The sequence below is a fragment of the Malurus melanocephalus genome, unplaced genomic scaffold, assembly GCF_030028575.1.
Source record: "Malurus melanocephalus ecotype Western Australia unplaced genomic scaffold, MMel_1.1 scaffold_37, whole genome shotgun sequence".
Classification (NCBI taxonomy): Eukaryota; Metazoa; Chordata; class Aves; order Passeriformes; family Maluridae; genus Malurus; species Malurus melanocephalus.
In genome coordinates, this window is record NW_026623269.1 from 624,728 (window position 1) to 645,958 (window position 21,231).

The 21,231-nt window shown below is 36.9% G+C and overlaps 1 protein-coding gene across 3 annotated transcripts in view; it reads left to right on the forward strand.

The window, feature by feature from the left end:
* PTPRC (protein tyrosine phosphatase receptor type C) overlaps positions 1-20,805 on the forward strand; it is a 58,745-nt gene extending 37,940 nt beyond the window's left edge. Inside the window, exons 9-31 of one of the 3 annotated variants that reach the window (XM_057364243.1) lie at positions 669-806; positions 1,440-1,574; positions 2,721-2,876; positions 4,419-4,615; positions 6,392-6,452; positions 7,159-7,267; positions 8,405-8,436; positions 9,125-9,240; positions 9,777-9,867; positions 9,964-10,040; positions 10,250-10,286; positions 10,711-10,808; positions 11,673-11,798; positions 13,224-13,381; positions 13,852-13,987; positions 14,529-14,678; positions 15,129-15,219; positions 15,539-15,672; positions 16,517-16,651; positions 16,971-17,093; positions 17,531-17,709; positions 18,386-18,521; positions 19,263-20,805. In XM_057364243.1, the coding sequence (XP_057220226.1) occupies positions 669-806; positions 1,440-1,574; positions 2,721-2,876; positions 4,419-4,615; positions 6,392-6,452; positions 7,159-7,267; positions 8,405-8,436; positions 9,125-9,240; positions 9,777-9,867; positions 9,964-10,040; positions 10,250-10,286; positions 10,711-10,808; positions 11,673-11,798; positions 13,224-13,381; positions 13,852-13,987; positions 14,529-14,678; positions 15,129-15,219; positions 15,539-15,672; positions 16,517-16,651; positions 16,971-17,093; positions 17,531-17,709; positions 18,386-18,521; positions 19,263-19,535 (2,888 nt within the window). In that variant the 3' untranslated portion in view covers positions 19,536-20,805. The remainder of the gene's footprint in view (positions 1-668; positions 807-1,439; positions 1,575-2,720; positions 2,877-4,418; positions 4,616-6,391; positions 6,453-7,158; positions 7,268-8,404; positions 8,437-9,124; positions 9,241-9,776; positions 9,868-9,963; positions 10,041-10,249; positions 10,287-10,710; positions 10,809-11,672; positions 11,799-13,223; positions 13,382-13,851; positions 13,988-14,528; positions 14,679-15,128; positions 15,220-15,538; positions 15,673-16,516; positions 16,652-16,970; positions 17,094-17,530; positions 17,710-18,385; positions 18,522-19,262) is intronic. The other 2 variants (XM_057364244.1, XM_057364245.1) reach the window with 2 other exon arrangements.
* The last annotated feature ends 426 nt before the right edge of the window (positions 20,806-21,231 follow it).

The window sequence follows — 21,231 nt, forward strand, 5'->3', positions numbered from 1 at the left end:
CAGACCTGGGAAAGTTCAAACCCAGRGAGCTCTTCTGCTGACTTTATCAGCCTCACAGACTGCAGATTTTGAGATCCTATTTGGTTTTCTGAAGGAGAACTGAGCTCACAGCAGGCAGTGGCTCTGCTGTGAGCTGATCCCTCAGGCTGCATCCCACTGGCTGTGCAGGCTCCTGGATGGTGGGAGGCCAGGCTCTCTGCTCTCAGAGCCAGCCAGCTTGAGGACATGCTGCCTCAAAGGCACCTCGTGTGACAGGGAAATAGGGAATGTCCTCATGTGTCCTGGAAAAATGGGTGATGAATGTCTGGGGCTGGAAATTTCCTGCTTCAGGGAGCTAAAGAGCTTGCAAACCATTCCAAAGTTCTGCCAGAATCCCATGAAATGTTATGATTTCTGTAGGAAAGCTGTTTCCTTAGAAAATCAAATCATATGACCTTCACTGATAAAAAGATCTATGCAAACTAAATTAGAATGTAAGAACCTAAAACCTAGGTTTTAGGATCATTGGATCATGTACATTTTTGTTTYGAGTATTATGATAGTTTATTACCGATTGCATCAAATAAATATAGTACAGRAAATCCTGGTTAAAATGGTGCCACATACTTTTGGAACTGTGAAAAATGTTGATAAAACTCTTCTTTTGTCTACAAATTCACATTTTCCAGACTCTGAASATAAAAGTCAAATTTGTAAAAAGCTGGTAGATTTATCACCCAACCGTGATTACCACTGCATTGGATCCATAAGCTTTAATAAAGAGGAGGTTCCCGAACAAACTTTTGCCATACAGACAGACTATGGTGGTAAGTGTAATGCTTATTTTTGCTTTACATTCCACATATTTCTGWGAACCCCTACAGTGAGCCCCATTATCTGTGTTTTCTGGGGCTGAAGATGCACTTTGAGCAGCATTCTCAGCCACACTCAGGCTGTCCTTCAGCTCCTCCTTCCTGATCTCCTGCCCTTATGGTTGTTCTTTGATTGCAGTCACCCTTTCTGTCTTCCAGTTTGATGCCTTTCTCTCCACAGAGACTGTGATTATTTTTTGCTGTTGTTTGGAAGGTTGAGAACATGGCCAGCTATAAGGAATTTTGAATGAAGACACACACACACACACACAAAAAGTGCAGGCCTAGTTTGGAACAAGACAAATTCTCGATTTGAAGACATTGGACAATTTTAGTAAAATATGATGTTACTGTATTTACCCTGTCCTGAATTAATTAAATGTATGGAATTACTGTAATATGAGGCTTTTACATATACTCTGTTTATACTTATGTATAATTTCTTGCAATGAAATAGAGTAGAAAAAATATTACATGACGGTATCTTGCTGTAATGTCTGATGAAATTTAATTAGTCAAAGTAAATAAAAGGAGGAATATTTTCATTTTCATTTATTGCTCATTATTGTTATTTTTCTTTTACAACAGCTCCAGAAGCACCACAAAACCTTGAAGTAAAGTCTGAAAGCTCTACAAGTGTAACAGTTACATGGATGGAACCTAAGAACACTTCAAACGGTCCCATACATGGCTACCGGGTGAAATTGACTCTGGACAACARAGGTAAGTATATTCACTGTTAAGTAATGCATTGTGTAGGCATAATTACAGATGCACTGTCAAGCCACATTGGAATCTCTTAAGACTGAAWTTTTTTTTTAAACAAATGGTTAAATTTCTTTCCTTTAAAGTTGTTGTAGTTGAAGCTTCAGTGAAGATTATTCAGTTTACCATGTCAGGAATACAACCCTGTCACCCTTCAGTTGGCATAAACATATGGCAGTTAGGCATAAACATRTTTACATAGGTATAGCCAAGGGATTGTCTTCTACTAAATGTCCACTCCTTTCAGATATGCTAATTTAGGCCACCTTACATTTCGATGAATAAATTTGTGTCCATTGTACTGGCATCACATTTTCCAGATGCAAGCTTTTCTTCAAAACAAGGGCTGGAAAATGATGTTTTTAAAATGAGGAGTCTGATAATAATAAATATGTGTCAGTTTTAAGCTAGTCCTGGCTTGATTTATCACTTAGGCTTCATTCAGCCTTTCTGTTTGCATACTGCAGGTTATGTAAATTTGGGCTGCCCCAGGAAGCAAAGGCCATCATGTTCCTGTGCCCCCAATAAAAATAGTCTTTACCATTCTCCATGCCCCAAATTTGACCACTACCCAAAAGGGTGGCAGCCCTGTGAGCCAGTTTCTGTGGTTGGCTTGGCTTGGCCAGTGTCAGCGATCAAGAGAGTAATTTGTGGGTGCAGGGAGGCCACATGTGAAGCAGGCAGAAGGAAACATGGAAAGGCCATGGCTCTGCAGTCCCCCAAGCCACCAAAGCCCCAGCTGCAGTGAGGGCAGTGGCTTTGCTCATGTTACTGCCCATGCCATTCCTCTCTCTGCTGTTTGCCACTCTTGAAAGCAAGACTACCCTGACACCTCTGGTGTCCTACCAGAACAGACTTGCCCAGTGTGCAGTGACACATTTCTACTAACCCCTACCTGATTGTACTCTTTATATAGAAATAGTCTCTATCTATTTATATGTTTCCTTCTCTTCCTGAGCCTTCATTTAGTAACCAGAACAAAGTAACCAAGTATAAKGTAATGAAAATAGAAATACACATCTCAGAGGTTTTGGATATCTCTGATGAAGTGTAAGCATTCCTGCCCTCCTAAAATAGATTTCATTATTTAATTTCATTTTTCAGATGAAGAGATAGAAACCAACACAACTTCCTATATTTTCGATGGATTTGAACCTTATACCAAAGGTTCTGTATGTGTGACTTCATATACAATCAACAAACACAACCAAACAATTACGGGTGGAAGTGAAAAACGTCAATTTACAACACAGGCAGGAGGTAAATCTCTTTTTTGCTAACTGTTATCAACAAGGCTGATACTAACATAATGAATAAGTACTCTCCTAATGTAGTTCATTATGTTGTATATGTGGTATTACTATTTGCCAAGAAATGGCACATGAAAATTATGTGAAATGAATGAAATTATTTTCAAATGATTCACATGAAAATAATTGTATTGACATTAATATAATTAGAATCCCTTTTAAATTACTTAATGTTAATCTATTTCTTTATTATAAACTTGGTATTAGTATTTTTCTCACATATCATTTTAAAATGAAGTTCTTAATTAATTTGAAAATCTCATTAAGGTTTTWGGAAGCATTGTGTCCCAATCTAAAGAAAATATTTGAATTAAACAAGAGGAGAGTAAAAATATTTGGTTTTTTTCATTGTGGCATGAAAGCTACGAAGACATGCAGCCTGTACCTTCTGTTCTGTAGTTACCTGTTTGCAAAAAAAATGGAAAATCTGATAAATTCATGTGATATCAACATYTTGATAAATGTAAACAGTTTGATCTGAGACTTAAATGTAATGGAAATWTAAATATGGCTTTAATCTTTAGGTAGCCCTAATTTGAGCGTGATCATGGTTCTTCTCTCTATGAAAATCTTTTGAAGCCCCTGCTTTCTGGTTTCCACTCATATTTTGGCAACTCAGGGCAAGATTAATGTTTATGGGTATGAAAACAACCTAAATTCCTTTATTTTTTTGTGAAAATAACAAGTTGCTTTATGCCTTAATGGTATAAATGAGACCATCTCAAACAATCACAACAGTTGATAACAGCAGGAAGTGGAAGTTTCATGGCTTCTTGAACCAGAGAATGTATCAGTAGAGCACAGCTCCTTGGAAGTAGGAAAATCCTTACATTTTATAAAATATGTTTTCATTTCTACTGAAATGTGGCTAATGGGACTGCCTCACTTACTTTCAGAAARGTTTTCTTTGGCTCTCACTGAGAAGTCCCTTGGCTGTGCTCCTCGGTCTGAAACCTGCAACATTTACTGCACCATACAAAACTAGAGTTTGAAAACACAGATTAGAATTAACCGATTCCATATCATTAAAAAGTTTTTGCAGCTTTAGGCCAGTTTTAAGTGAAAGGACATTATTCCAAATATTRCAATATGCCAATGATTCCTGGTAGGAAATTTCATTTACAGAAATTTTGAAAGGAATACTCACATGGTGAACTCTTTTTACCTCTGTCTTGTCTATTGCCTCATGTTCCTCAAATGAGAAAGTGATGTCTGATGCAAGAGAGAGATTTATCATCATACTATCTTTGCAATCTGACTGTCAGTAGAGCCTTTTCAGTTACAATTCACACATTTTCCAGCTCAGATAAGCCTATGGTTAAATCAAAATTGATTTTRCTTATCTGGTTAAATTGTGACTGAAATTCTTAAGGAGAAAAATGTATGGAGTTATTGAGAGAAGATAATAAACAGACATGAACACATAAAGCTTGAAATGTTGGGTTTAAAATGATTACAATAAAACTAGTAACTTTTTTTTTTTTGCATACAGAACCAGAAAAAGTGATTAATGTTAATGCAGTATTGACAGCTGATAATGCTGTCCTGATTACGTGCAAAGAACARAAGGTGTTTGGGCCATCTACAAAATTTGAATTGATTTGGAACAATGAGGCAAAAAATCAAAGCAATACAACTTGCAATTTTAACAGGGAAAATCTCTCGTACTTGACAATGTATAAATTTCAGGTAAGTTGCCGTAGTATTATATTAGAATAGATAAAATATTGCTGCATTTTCATTGTTTAAGCATATTATACTTGATTTTAGAAAAAAAGGCAAACTTGGTGGCAGGGGATTTAATCTATGGATCTGTAGGCCTTAGCTGTTAAAAATTAGCTATTAGTTTGGAACTGAAATGCATGTGTGCCTAACCTATCAAACAATCCCTTGTGCACCATTCCACATATGTTCTGACAGCAAGAAAAATGCAAGCAGAATAGATTGTGTTTGAATCAGAGAGAAATTTGGGGTTTCTATAAAATTAAAATAGTTTATTGAGTATGACTGATATTTTAGTTTTCAAAACTCATTCAATTTCATGAATATGTGGCTGTCATTTCAATCAAAGTGTGGGTTTTAATCTTGAGATAATTGCTCAGAGATAAATTGTTCAGATCTTTTCCCTGTGAAGATTATTTTTCTTCAGGGTTGAATTAGTGTAAAGCAGTTCAGACCCTTTTGAGTGCCCTTACATCAGCCTTTTACAAGCCAGTCCTTTTTCTATACAAAATATATCATCCAGTTGGTTTGCAARCTTCAGTTTCCTGAAGGCCTCCTGCTATTTTCTCTTCTGCCAGGCATTTCACCCTTTTGGGATTTGTTGCTTGCAAAACCAATGGTCTTGAGTGATTCCCTCTTTATATCCTGATAACTCCTCTCAGTAAAGTTTAGTTTGGGCCAGAAASCAACCAGGAACAATTATGGAGTTTTACTAATTTTAGGAAGCAGKTTTTTTTCCTYCTTTCTCTGTTTTCACCTGCAGAAATGMACTATCAGAGAGCTTGACTAGTCTCAATTATATTCCAAGATTTTGTCGGTGTTTTCCCAACAGATTCTGGTCAGAGAGGTTTATATTTGGAGAATAAAGATGAGGTCCTGTAGGAGCAAAAGATCCTTGCAACATCCCTGTAGCACAGGAYCCCTACACCACTGTCAGCTCTTTGTCCCCCACTTTCAGGGAGCAGTTTTCCTTACAGAAGGTCTWTGGTTCTGTGCCTCTAAACCCTGGCTTAAGCTTTGCACTTATTTTGCTCAATTCTTACCCAAAAAACAAAGCCTTATGGCCTTAGCTGATAATGAAAGGACTCTGGTCAAGTTATAAGAAAGCTCAGGAGGAAAAAGAAAATCAGTGTGAAATATTTGATGTACAAATTGCAAGCTGCCTTTTAGATCTGTTTAGTTAATGATGCAAGAAAGAAGCTTRTTTAATTAAACTTCCACAAATTACTTTCCATACAGTTTTTTGTATTAAAACCATCAAATTTAGTTGATTATTTGTATATTTAGTGTTGWAGTAAATGGTGTTTTTATATTTTGCATGGTTATTTTTCAGATCTGAGAGACCTGATTACAAATAAAATTGATTTTATTTTGAGATGCATCTGATTTTTTATTTTTTTTAAATGTGTTTCCTATTTTTTTAACTCTGTTTTCCTGTCATTTCAGTGGTTGTGGGTCTAGATCTTACTGTAGCTTGGGTAGAAACCTGAGCTGTACTGTAAATATCTATACAGAGATTGACAGCAGATACAGCTGCCAGTGAGGTTTCAAGAGATGGATTCATTGCAAATACCCCTTGTACTTTTTTTTTTTTTTTTTTTTTTTTTTTTTTTTTTTTTTTTTTTTTTTTTTTTTTTTTTTTTTTTTTTTTTTTTTTTTTTTTTTTTTTTTGTAAAAACTGCATGCAAAAATTTTTATTTGTCATATCCTGATACCTCTGTTATTGTCACCCACTGCATGCAGATCCTGGTGTTCAATGGAAAACACAGAGGGCCACCAGCAGGGGGGAGTATAAAAACCAGATGTAAGTAAATACATACAGCATCTTTACCTTTAGATTTCAGCAAAATATAAAWAATGTAAAATGTGAATTCTGGTAAATTGTTCCTAATTAAAAATTCAAACTGCCTGTTTTATACTTAATATTTGATCTGCATTTGAAAAATATTATCCCCATTCAGTATTGGTGTAACAGATCATGTTGACAAGTTATTAATCATAATTCAGAATTATTACACAGCTCTGGTTTCTTCAGGAAACATTCAARTGCAAATAGAAATTAATTTCTCTAACTTACATAATTCACTTTAGGATTATTTTCCTGTGTTCAGRTCCTGCATTTCAGGAGCTGAACATCTCTGACTTGGCAGAGATTTGCAATTCCCAAATCAGGATCAGGTGAGAGCTGCACTGCTCAGGTGTACAGGTCACAGAGGACAGGAGACAAACACAGGAATGCTGAACTAGTGAACTGCAGCATTTTGACAGGTGGACATAGAGAATTTAAGCAAAAGTTTTCTTAATGAAGACATAAATTTCCCTCCTTTACTTTGGCATAGAAAACTCAAACCAAAAACTTTCAAATAACTGCTCAGTTTTTTCTAAAAAGAAGAAAAAAAAAACCAAAGCAAAAAACGATGAGCCCTGGTTCTAGGGAGTACACAGTTTATTTTGGTTTTGGTTTTGTAAGTAATTTAAAAATAATAAATATATTCTTTTCCTGTTGCTAGATAATTCTAAAGCCCTGATTATATTCCTGGCRTTCTTGATCATTGTGACATCAATTGCTTTGCTACTGGTTCTGTACAAAATCTACGAGCTTCACAAAAAAAAGCTTAGGTAAGCTTCATGTTTCTCTCCCTCTCTTACATAAATGGGGGGAGGGTCTGGGGTGTGCTTTTGACTTTTCCACAAGATTTCATAGTGCGTAGTGGCAATATGATGTTTCATTAATACTGGGAAAATATATACTTTTACCTTTAAATCCCTTCAAAAGAAACTGAATTTTTGGTGTTTGTTTAACAAAGCAAAAACAATGATTTATATTTAAAATCTCTCTGCTCTACCCTTGTTCAAGACACAGAACAAAATGTCCCTAGTTTTGTGAAAAAAATATCTGCAAACGTCTGGAAAACAGTTCTTCATGATTTAAATCTAAAGTAATGAAAATAATACACATTTTCTTGGAACTCTTTCCAAAGCTTGTTCATTCATAACTATCTCAGAGAGGTGTTGTTTATTCCGGTGAGCTCTAGGTGGCTCAGCAGTTCTGTAGGACAGCAGGTGGCAATCGCAGGATGGCCATTCCCTTCCCCAATGTCAGTGCCACAGCCCTGCAAAGCAGGCTCAGTGCTGCTCTCCTTAGGGGCACATGCTGCTGGTAGAGATACAAGAGTTTGGGTGATTCCTTCTGAAACCTCTCAGCCCTCTGGCAACAACAGAACTTGGTGACTCAGCTCTTCCAGCCCCTTTTCCTTCCCTGCTCTTTTCCTTAGGGGACAGGGAGCTGCTCTTGCTCACATCAGTCTTYTATGCTTAGAAAAGCAAAACTGATTTTTGCTTGTACAGCTCCAGAGAGTCTGGCTTGTTCTTGGCTACCTAGCATTTAAACTTAATTTTGTTATATTTCATGTGTTAGTTTTCTGTTACTAGCAAGAGAAGTGAAGATGGTTTGAGCAATGACTCCAGTGAAGAAATTAAATATATGGTTGTTGTAGGTGATATGGGCAAAACCATGCAGGCAGTGAAGCTTTTTGATGTGTCCCCCTTGTCTCAGGGTAGGGTGGCAGGAGGACAAAGATGCCAACCACCTCTGCATAATCCCAGTTTTAGCACTCCTGTTTCACACAGAGCTTGTAATACAGGCTGCTGGTTAAGAACAGCCCTAGGGTTGTCATGGAAAACTGCTTTTATTTAACTTATTATCATATATATCTTAATATTCAAAGCATTTATAGATGCTTCTGCTTCTTGCAGCAATTCTTCTGAGGGCGTGAACCTTGTTGCAGGTGAGTACCTTTAYGTATTTAGCAAGTGGAAATAAAATTAGTCTCAGGTCTTGCTGCCACCTTTGGATAATTTATATTCTAAATTGTTTCATTGATTATAGATATCAACATGATAAAACCTTATTTGCAGGGAAAAATACTTTAGTATGTATACAGCAGAAGTATTTATACTTGAACGAACTGCAAGTTTAACAGTGTTTGGAAAATTCTTAGTTATTATTTAATTACAAACCAAATTTTAGGTATGTCAGATTATGTTTGTGATATGTTTAMCACCAGTTTCAACTAAAATTTCCCTTTTCTGTGCACCTTTTTCAAAAYAAGAGATTGAACATAGTTGTTACTGAAAAATTTTGAAGGCTTTCAAATCCCAAAGACTGAAACTGAAAATTTTGTGCAAATTTTTGCACAAGGTTTCAAATCCTSTGAAGAAAGACAGGATCAGTCAAYAAYACAAAGYTTCAAGATAAAAATAATTWAGAGCACTAAAATTCACAGAAACCRACYACATTAAATGGGAAGAAGCAATATGTTGAAATTCAAATCAATTTGCTTAGATGCATGRTTATTAAAAAGTGCAACTTTTCACTGTAAATGAAAAATTAATAAATGTCAAGTAAGAGGTGTTAAAATTTTTTCAATTGTTACTTTATGATTGTAAAAATAAATGTTTAACTTCTTTACACAGTTAAAGATGATGACAAGCAACTTCTCAACATAGAGCCAATACCTTCAGAGCTACTGCTGGACACATACAAGAGGAAGATTGCAGATGAAGGAAGGCTTTTCTTGGAAGAATTTCAGGTTTGCCCTTTGCTCAAAATATACCTGGATTTTATCCAGGTGGTTGGAAGAATTCCACTCAGGAGCATGTTTGAAGTATATGGACTAGTTAGAATTAAATAAACAAATATCTAGAAAATGGAGTGAATTATCATCTGAGTTCAAATTGTCCTCAGTTCGTTTTGCTATCAATCTATCCTCATTGTAAGATGACAGTGCTTTTTTTCTGAAGGTGCTCTTCAGCGGAAGTATAAAGTAACAGTCTAAATACTTTTCATTCTAAAGTACATTTTAATACATATTTTTTGTACTCTGTTTTACTGAGTAGCCATGGGGATATAAATAATATGTAACTGTGGAGATAAGTATTGTTTATATTAAGGAGAATAATTTTTTTTTAACTTTAGATATAAGAAATATATGGAGTAGTATCATATGAAGTAGAACATTGCCTTTCAGATTCAGTAATATCAATTTATTTCCATATGCATTTGGCTGTAAATAAAAGCAATTTTAAATCTAGGCTTAACTAATAAAATAAGTTTTGTATTTTACAGAGTATTCCTAGAGTTTTCAGCAAATTTTCTATAAAGGAGGCCAAAAAGAGCCATAAYCAGAACAAAAACCGTTACATTGATATTCTTCCATGTGAGTATTTGTAATAATGTTGACATGTTTTATAAATGTTTAATTTCTCACTGCCTTGAGGTAATACAATTATTTTGCTTTAAATGATTTAAACAGATGACCATAACCGTGTTGAGCTCACAGAGATACCAGGAGATCCAGGATCAGACTACATCAATGCAAGTTATATTGATGTGAGTGACTTTTACTGAAAAAAATATCTTAGACACTGTGGAAGAAATCATGTCGTCTCTGCATTTGATGCATCAACACCTTTGAGGATTTTCATTTCAGTTGTTTTCACCTTTGTAATGTATTTGGCATGATTTATTTTTAAAGCTGCAAATCTTTTAAATTGTCGGTGTTTTCTTTCTAAAAGCTGATAACAATGTATTTTTTACAGGGCTTCAAAGAACCGAGGAAATATATTGCTGCACAAGGTAATTTATGGCTTTAAAAGAATAGGCTTTACTTATTCACCCATTTTTGTTAGAGTAGTAAAATCCTAATTGTAARCTTAAAGGAAAAATGAAAATCTGACATTTTAAAATATGACAAAGTTGTCAGTGAGTTTTTGCTTAGGGAATTTTGTGAGGATTAATAAGTTGTACTTCAAAAGCAGATTTYTCATGTTGTATAATTTTACACCATAAGTTTTCAGATTGCACMGCTATGCACTACAGATACATAAGAGACTCTTAGAATGTTGCAGCCCAATGGCAGCAGTCATAATGAAATCAAGTGTGTGGCTGTTATTTGCACGATCTGAGCTCTTCACACTGCATGGCTAAGCATGTCAAGCAGACATGTGTTTTTTTCATGTGGCTGCACTCTGGAAAAGTTCCTTAAATTATGTCCTTCTAGGCCCCAAGGATGAAACCACAGATGATTTCTGGAGAATGATCTGGGAACAGAAGGCAACAATTATTGTCATGGTGACTCGCTGTGAGGAAGGAAAGAGGGTGAGAAATATCCATCATTCTGTCCTTCCATCCTTCTTTGAGAAAACAGAGTGGATGGCTGTGCTGTGCTGGATTACATATTCTCCTTAGCATTTCTTTCCATTCTTTGCTGTTCTCTTACTGTGGCAGAACCCATGTTGGAAGGCATGGAAAAACAGTGTTACGTTATGAATTACCATTCTTATCAGAAAACAGCACTTTAGTCACAGCTGTAAGTAGTAGAGGGTGAGCTTCCAAATTACAGCTAATTAATCCAGAAAAGGACTCAAGGTAGAAGTCTAGCTCCTCATAGACCTGCCATAAAAGGTTTTATGTTTGTCTTCTGTCCATTCTGATATCCTGGCAGTGTCCTCAGTAGATCCTAGACAGAGTGTTTTTCATTTGTTGCCTTTGGCCTTTAAATAAGTGGAAGGTGGGGTGCTTCTGGCCTGCTTTTGTTCCCTGTTCTGAGTACAGGAGGTAGAAGGGGAGCTGCTGTTYTAGCTCTGCATTTAAAGATGCTAACAGCATGCAGACTTAGAGCTCACCAAAACTGGTGTTACAGGCAGACAGGAGCAGCATCCCTCACTGGAGGCTGAAGAAGAACCCATGGARGTGGCTGCAAACATTTCTACAACCATCAGGCAACAGCAGCAGTCACTGTTCATTTTTTCAACTAGTGAACAGGATTCCTTTTCCCCACTTTACATCTGAAGTAAAATTCCACGGCCATAAACTTCAGATCAGAGACCAGAATYGCTGGATATTTGGAACTGAGATGTCATCTGAGTTGCCATCTACTTTAGATTAGGCTTTTTTTTTTCTAGCTCTCAGCTCTCTCATACTTTGCTGTTCTGCTGCTCACTTAACTTCATCTCTTTACAGAACAAATGTGCCCAGTACTGGCCATCAATGGAGAATGGAACTGCATCATATGGGGACATCATTGTGAAGATCAATGAAAGTAAAACATGTCCAGACTACGTCATTCAGAAATTACACATCACAAATGTGAGTTGATTCAAAAGTGTGAGACTGACTGGAACTGCAGTGTCTATTTGGAGTCTGTATTTTAAGATGGRAGAGTCAGCTCTCAATGGAAGATGCTCTGCTGTATTTTCCTAAGCAACATGTAGCTTGAAAGAAAACTTCTTAGATGTAGGTATCATTTCTTGGAAGAAATATGAGTTAGATATATATTTCCCAACTTCAAAATGTATTTTCTCTAATACTCTGGAACCTACAGTGTAAGTAATGTAGGTAAATATAAAYCTACATTTAAGATTCAACTCTTAATATGCTGCAAATTATTAAAAAAATTAATATCCACACTGTGGTTTCCTTATGTATTTAGTTTGTTCTTCAACACAAAAAATTTTCTGGTTTGTGTGTATCTCATCACAACCCTTCAACCAAAATCAGCATGAGTCATAGATAACCATTATCTACCCTCATGATAATTGTACAGTGAGACAGTTACAAWCTATGGCAATCTAAAGTGCATTTATAAACATAAGTGCTTTAAAATCACCATTTAGATATGTGTAGAGTCATTAAGGCTGGTTAATTGCTGTCTTTCACACATCTGAAGTCACATTATTTGCTCTATGTGCAATTGAAAACAAAATTTGCTATCAAAGGCTAAATGCACCCCTCAGGTCCTTTGCAAAATATTTCAATGTGGRTAAATGGGACATAGTTAAAGCATTCAGATTCAAAAGAGTAAATCTGCTGACAGATCTTCAGCAAAGGCAACAGGTTCCACCCAACTCGATCCATGATTACAGCTGGAAATTCTTATTCTGCTGTCTCATGTTGCATTAAAATTTGCTCAGGAAGAGGTCTGATTAAAAGGAAGTGGTAACTTTGTGTGGTCAGTGAGCAGATCAGGATGTTAAGAATTAACTATTTACAAAGACATCACTCTGTCACTTGAGGAATCTGACATAAGAAATGAGAGATTGCAGCAGGCTGAGGGCTGATAGTTTTAGAGCTGTCAACTCTTTGTTCAGCTGACATCATATCAATAAAGACAAATTGGTTGTGAAATTTAAGAGTGGTCCCTGGCAGGAAAGTGGAAACTTCTGCAGTTCTGGTAAAATAGTGATGTATACAGTGGCAAATAACTGTATGAATAACTCTGCCACCACTGGATAATTGCACTGYGAGTGAGAATTTGGGGGTTAATTACTGGGGATGTGTCTGTACAATCATACTAAATCTTGACCAGTAAAAGAGTGTCATTGAAATGTTTTTCTCATTTGATTTTCTAATCATGGTTATCRAAATGTACATCCTTTTAGTCTAGCAACAGTGTACCAGAGTCGACTAAACACTTCACATGCTTTGAGCTTTAATCTRGTAACTTAGACTTATATATACATACACAGATATATAGATTGATATCTGTTAAAAACCACACTTCACTTTTTCTAGGGAAGAGAAAGGACAGCTGGAAGAGATGTCACTCATATTCAGTTCACAAGCTGGCCAGACCATGGAGTCCCTGAGGATCCACATCTCCTTCTCAAACTCCGACGCAGAGTTAATGCTCTCAGCAACTTTTTCAGTGGTCCCATAGTGGTTCATTGCAGGTAAATACATGTTAGTTTTAAAAAAWATCGGTAATGTTAAATGAGTGAAACGAAGCTCTTTAGGAAAGGGAGCTGGCAAAATTGTTGGYCTGATCCCAGATTTTGTGACTTGAGCACTTGAAAATGCAGCAGTTAAAGCTACACAAGGGCTGTTTTCTGAAGGATATGAAGGATAGTCAAGTTGATAAAACCTGAGGATACGCAGTCTTTTGGAAAATGGGCAGATCAATGCTGGGCTGTTCTGGCTATAAGCACTGTATTTGGTCATGTTGGCCTTGCAATCACTAAAAGATACTAAAAATACAAACTCATAATTTCTTGTGTTGCCAATTAGTTTACAGTAAGAACTGTTTTCAATTACTTTGAATCCTGTTGTTCCATTTTCTCAGTGTCACTCTCTCAAGGACTGCTCCCCTCAGAGTGGGAGATGCCATTCCCTGTCACTAACCAAACCCCTTTGTGCTTCGCAGTGCTGGTGTGGGGCGCACTGGGACATACATTGGCATTGATGCCATGTTGGAGGGGCTGGATGCAGAAGGCAGAGTGGATGTTTATGGCTACATCGTGAAGCTGCGACGGCAGCGATGCCTCATGGTCCAAGTGGAGGTATCTCCCCAAAACTCCTGTCACAACTCTCCTTTGCTAGGACTTCATTGGGATTTCTCACAAGTGCACTGCTCAGTTCAGTTGAAGCTGTTCATAGAAAATAAAGCTCTGAAAGATATTAAGAGGGAGAAAAACTTCCAACATAATTTTTCAGTTTTAGAAACTTCAACTTTTCAAGTTTAGACTTTTGAAGAGGAAGCCAAAGAGAACAGCTTTTTGGCATACAATTCRCAAATGCAAAATTGAGCTTGCAAAGTCAAACTTCATTTTAAAAATTCTAAAATGTGTCTGCCTAAGTGCAATTTTCATTTGAGTTGAGTACAACAAAACTTATGGACTAATGACATGCATGTTTTTAACTTATTTCAGCATTTTACAGTTTTAATACTTGTACTTAATGCCTGTTTAATRTTAATGCTTAATATTATTAACATTTATATAATGAAAGTAATATTTTCTTATAATGATTTTAAAACATAATATGATTTTTTTTTACTCTTTAATAACTTCATGCTTCAACTCTTCAAATGGGAAACACCAGTCACAGTACATCCTTATTCATCAAGCACTGGTGGAATACAATCAGTATGGAGAGACAGAAGTCAGTCTCTCAGAACTGCATTCCTACCTTAACAGTCTGAAAAGAAAAGACCATCCAAGTGATCCTTCTCTGCTGGAGGCAGAGTTCCAGGTAAATAAGCATTGCATTTCAGTTACCCTTACTTCCCACTTACATCAGAAAGTGGGAGACAACCTTGACTAATCATGAGACTAGTCCTGAGACAGACATACCACAGAATAGATCATTGAGATGCTATTTTAATTTTCTGGCACAGAAATTTTCTTTACCTTCATGAAAAAAGGCAGCATACTAATGAAATTACATTTCTGCTTTGGTGTTATCTTTTTAAGAAAGATGGAGATCACAGAATGATTACTTGTGTCTGTGTGCATGATTTCCTGTGCCATTGCACATGGGGTAGCTGGCATTTTTAAACTGTAGTTCAGTGTGACCAAAGTTTAGAGAACTAAAGAAAGGAGTGAGCACTGTGAGATGAAGACTGAGTGGGTGCACCCTGAGGAGATAGAGATCTCAGAAACCCTTTTAATCARCCTTAATACCAACATCCTCTTTCTTTAGCGATTGCCTTCCTATAAGGGGTGGCGGACACAGAACACTGGGAACCGGGAGGAAAATAAAAGCAAAAATAGGAATGCCAACGTAATTCCATGTAAGTATTTTCCATGAGCCTTCCCTTATTTTATCTCTTATCTTCTATTAGAAATATTTTGAAAAAATGATCAAATCACCTTACAGAGTAGTATTGGATTAGTGTTCTGAGCACTGTAAAATTAGAAACTTCTCATAGAGTTTAAAAAAGAAGAGATGAGATTTTAACAATGTGGATTATTGGGAATGTTCATTTCAAACAAAGTGGCCTTGGTTCTGCAGTCTGTTGTGGAAGGACTGGCTGTTTCTATTCCCTCCCTTCCACTAATGCCATGCCCAGGAGGCCATGTGCTGTGACAGTGACACTTTGTCTCACACAGATGACTTTAACCGAGTGCCCATCAGGCACGAAGAAGATTGCAATAAGGAGGGTGAGCATGATTCAGATGAGTCCTCGGATGAGGACAGCGACTGTGAGGAATCAAGCAAATACATCAATGCTTCCTTCGTAACTGTATGTATTTAGAGGATCCACAGTAGGCATTTCATAAGCTTTCAGCTAAAACTCTTATTCTCTTGTTGGCATCACAACAGAAAAGAATTCAGTTGAATATGGGGGAAAGATCTGATAGCTGATTGGCAAACCCATGTATGTTTAAAACCATTAGCGTTCAGACTGGCCTCGTGATAACATGWATTTCTATTAGTGGGCATCTGTCTACAGGTTGAACCAGATTAATATCGTCTGTGTTGGTGATGTGAATGTAGTTATTCATATGTATCAAACCCTACCAGTGAAAATYGGAGCCAACCATTTTTTGGTATCATTATATATCCAAAGAAGAATAGTTATTGGKCACAAATGAACTGATTTTAATGGAATTACTAACTAAGCTCCATTTATCTGAATACTTTGAAATGCTGCGCAGTGAGGATGCCTGTTCAGGGTAAATGTGTCTTTATTTTCAGGAAGCCCAGTGTGAACTGACTGGTGCACCAACTTTGTGTGGTATAAAAACAATTTCTTTATGGTAAAATGAAAGAGCTGAGTAGAATTGAATGATTTATCCCTTAAAAATATGCTTTGCAAAAAATGGCGGGGTGAGGTCTCACCCACTGCAGCATCGTTATACCTTGTTGTCAATCTGAAAGTGATATTCTTATTAGGAGGATTGACTTTATGTCATTTGAATAGTAAAACTCCTGTAAGACCRTTGCCTCCTGTGATAGGCATGTTTTCCCTATAAATAAAATGGTTAATTAATTAATTTCAAAGAGTACTCCTTAAATGACAATGAATGCTATTGTTTGGCAATCACATTTCACATGTATTGAAGAAAAATATATTTCTTTTATAGGGTTACTGGGGTCCAAAAGCYATGATTGCAACACAGGGACCCCTGCAGGAAACTATCTCTGACTTCTGGCAAATGGTGTTCCAAAGAAAAGTCAAAGTCATTGTTATGCTGACAGAGCTGAAGCAAGGAGATCAGGTGGGAGCATTGTCTGCACACTGACATTGAGTGTCCTCCACATGCAAACACACACTGCACTGCGCTCTCTCATTCCCTCACTCCTGTAAAGTGTTTTCCATAGGAAGAGGAATTTGCGTTTCCAATATATTTAGCTCTATCATTTCTTACTTAATTTACTTTTTAATAAATTTCTAAGGGAAAAGTGTATGATGCTATTTGTAAAATACGATGGAACTCCTCTTACTTTAAAGTCAGTACATTCTGTAAGTGCATGTGGAAGGCAAAATAAAAGGAGATTGCAGTAGTAATCACTGACTTGTACTTTCATCCGTTATAGGAACTCTGTGCACAGTACTGGGGAGAAGGAAAGCAAACGTACGATGGCATAGAAGTTCAAATGGCAGATGTCAACTCTGGTCCCAGCTACATTATACGTGCATTTGATGTTACACATCTGAAGGTAAAAGTTTCTTTGTGAATTCCAAAAGGAGGTTTTCAAGGAGTTTTTAAATTTAAAAACAAATTTATAAACTTAATCTCAAGAAAGAGAAGAGACAGTTCCCACTGCAGTTACCTCCTGCTCTAAGAAATGGAAATATTTTTGTCTTCCAGACCAGCACTCAATCATGAGAAATACTATCAATTATCTCAAGTTTCCCATTTAGTGGGTTGCTGACATGGTGGTAGTGGAGTCTCAGGAGATCAGCTATCTTTTGTACTTAGAACAAAGCTTGGATGTCTACCTACCTCATATTCATGAGGTAGAACTATCACCCCACAGTTCCTCAGGAATATCATTCTTCCTTTGTAAATCAGCAGCAATAGAGCTCCTATGTGAATTACGTGAATCTRCTTTTTATTCTGAGCATTAACCTCATCTGCACTGCTGTTTTCCAGACCAAAGAAACTCAGAAGGTCTATCAGTACCAGTACCGTAATTGGAGTGGCTGTGATGTTCCAGAAACCCCCCARGATTTAGTCAGCATGATTCTCAACATTAAACAAAAACTTCCAGCCAGACCTGCCACTGAGGACAACAGGAGAACTCGTAGTGTCCCTCTCCTTGTCCACTGTTGGTGAGTCTGAATTCAGCACATACATTCACTTAGCTCTAAGTTCTGTGTATGCATAACAACGATAATTATGGGATGTCTACCTTTTCTCACAAGCCTTTCCATGTGTCTGGAGACTCAACTCTGCCTAGAAGATTTTTTGAATTGCTCAAGCTTGACCTTTTGGATTGTAGTGATGAAAAGCAGGCACACTTTTCTTGGTCAAGCATGGGCACAGAGCAGGTGCTATGAGCAGCTGCTCTTGGCTGGTGCACCTATTTTGTGATTAAATGCTAAGTCAGAGTACAATTTCAGGATACACTAGTGAAGATCAGTAGARTTTTTAGGATCATCTCTCTCTCCAGTAAACAAGTGCACTTTTTTAGGACCATTTCCAGGGATAGCCTTGCATGCCATCTAAAGCAGAAGATAATCCTGCTAACAATAATTGAGACTGTAAGTCTGAAATTTTGAATTTCCCTCTTCCCCTTAAGTGGTACTTCAGCTCCAGGTAGTCTGTAGATAAACCATGTCCTGTGTGAGTCCTACATGTATACTTAATGGTGACAATTTCAGTCTAGTAAAAAATGCTTTAGAAATGTAATGTGTTATGAAGACTTTAAAATAAATGTAGCATTTATTCAGAAGACTTCTGATTTTACTTTTTAAATTGACATGTACGTTTTACATCATCTTCTAGTGATGGATCACAACAGACTGGTGTATTTTGTGCTTTAATGACCCTCTTGGAAAGTGCAGAAATAGAAGAAGTAATAGATGTTTTCCAAGTAGTAAAATCTCTTCGTCGTACCAGGCTGGGAGTGGTCTCCACCTTTGTAAGTAAATCTTATGAATTAACAGGAAAAAAAAAGAGATTACTTATCATGGTCACTAATATCCTCATAACYTTGGGCCTATTTTCTGTATAGGCAGCACTGATTCTAATCAGAACATTGTCACTCATCACTATTTAGGCGTAGGAATGAAGGAGTCTGAGCTGCCAGAGCTGCAGTTCTGTACCACCTTGGAAAGGGAGTACAGTATAAAATTACAAATTGCATAACTTGCTGTTCCTGCAGTTGGCTCATGCTGTACGKGCAGTGTCCCTTGTCCTCTGCAGCTGGGAGGTTAACTCCATTTGCAGGGTGACAGTTTTGTTTCAGTCACTGCAGAGGGACAGTGTGGCATGGGGCACACACTGTGCAGTTACCAACAAACCAGAGCCAGATGTTGTTGATGTGGAGCAGGTTATTACATSACTTTCCCACACTCAGTACAACACGTACAGCTCAGGTACTGTAAAAACTGTATTTTTGGTACTTTGTGAACTAAGAGGGTACTGAGTGACAGCTTGGAATATCTGATGCAGACAGTTTCRGAGAGGTTATGTACACGTGAAGTCAGAATAAACCATAGGAGTAGCACTTTCATGCTAAAAACTGTGGAAGCTGCTTCATATGCAGTCTTGTTTGTTCAGCTACATGCTACATTTCTAAAATTTAAGAGGACAGAGAAAGAATAGGTTAATTTTTGGACTCTGACCATTCCATTTACACTAACTTCTCTTTCTTTTTAAGGAACATTACCAGTTTCTGTATGACACCATTGCCAGTACCTACCCTGCACAGAATGGACAAATAAAGAAGAACAGCCAGCAGGAAGATAAAGTTGAATTTTGCAGTGAAGTAGGAAAACCAAATCAGGAAACTGATTTGATCACAAGTGATCTYGCCCCACCACCGCCAGAGGAAAATGAGCCACCTGAAATATGTGATGATTCTAAGGCTGCAGATAGCACTAAGGGAACGGAAAGYTCTACAAATGGCCCCACAACTCCAGTTCTAACTTAGAGCTAGACTAAAAAAAAGTGCTTTTTCACATGCAAAAAATCGTAAGCAAAATTAGAGGTATAAAATTTCTTCCTCTTCCCACTCTTTTTTTTAATGTTTAGTTATTCGAGGTACAAATATAAAGGAATACTTGAAACTTGGAGAGAGTGACAAAGAACTGTGGAAGTTTAATTTCTGTGTAGATTTGCCTTTAATACTCCTTCAGTMATCTTTTCACTATTTTTATACTTTTTCTTTTAAAAATATGTACAGTGTAATACTATGCTGAGCAGTGGGAAGGCAATTTTTTTATTTCTGTAGCAAGGGAAAAAGCAACTCAGAACAACAAGATTGTTGTGTTTCAAGAACAGGTCTGTCCTCAAAATTGCCAGTAAGTAAGTGAACCTATTTGGTAAGCATAAAGTGTAGTATTTCAGGAGTTCTGGCCAAGCTCTGCATTAATACTACCCTTGGGACCTGTGGGACTTTGCTAAACAGTTTTAAGAGTTTATCATTTACATCCTGTGGCAAATCCAAATAATTCAGATTTACAAAGGATGTGTAAATCCTCCCGTATCAATGCAGAATWGAAATTTTTTGCATTTTTCTAACTGTCCTCAAGGTGTCCTTATTGCTCCACATATATTCATCTGATATTCCAGTGTTGGACTCCTATAGGAGGTTGGAGATCCGTGTTTGAATCGTTGCAACGGTTGTGATAGAAAACACATCCTGTTTACTCTTAGAGCTTAAAATACTGAGTGCTTGCACATCTGTTTCTTATGCTTACTTTTATTTAAAGGACTACTTCCATGAATGCCTCCACCCTCTTTTCAGAGTTGAAAAATACTTTGATAATTTTCCTCAAAAGTTGTAGATTTTAACTGGTACAGGATTTTTTTTTTTTTAATAATGATATTTTGTATGTTACAATTTTGGTATTTTTACTATTTCTTGCTGGATTTTTCCTACTGTTYTTAGAACAAATAAAAAAAGGTAATTAACAGTTGACAAGATGAAAATTATTTTGTTCTCCAGTACTGTGCAAACTGATCATTTACTTCTAAATGTACAACATCTTGTGCTGTCCCATAYATGGATAAAATYTACAAATGTCAGTAGGAAAACTCAYCATTTATTCTTATGAAACTGTGTGTGTACCCAGGTAAGTGTCGTGACTCTCAGAACAAAGAAAAGAGGCTTCATTTGGTTTTCATTGAAGCCATTAAAGGAACAGTTACACAACAGATTCAGTGCTCCAAGTTTATCACTGCTCATTCCTAATTTCTCATTACAGAATATAATTGAAAATACTTAGAGAGCTGTCTAAACAACCTGCACAGTCACACTTGGTTAAAACACTAATTTAGTTGTGCTGTTACCCTAGATCAAATATTTCCTTCACAATTATCAGCTCGGACAGTGCTTGCTGGCAGTCTTGCTTCAGTAAGAGGCAGCAAGCAGACACAGAGCAGGAGATTCCCCTTGGCTGTCAGGTGAACTCCCATTTCAGCAAAGAGTTGTGTTAGGTGATAAACTAACAAAGCTGAAGGGTGACATCTCTGGAGGGAAAGATCTAGGAACTACAGRGGAAGATAATCTGAAAAATATTGTAGGCCCAAAATCTGTTGGCTGGTTTTAGAGGAACTAAAAACAAAATTGCAAATTTAGCCTACCTTGAAGATCARAAGTATAAAGAGCCTAGGATGCAGKTTGG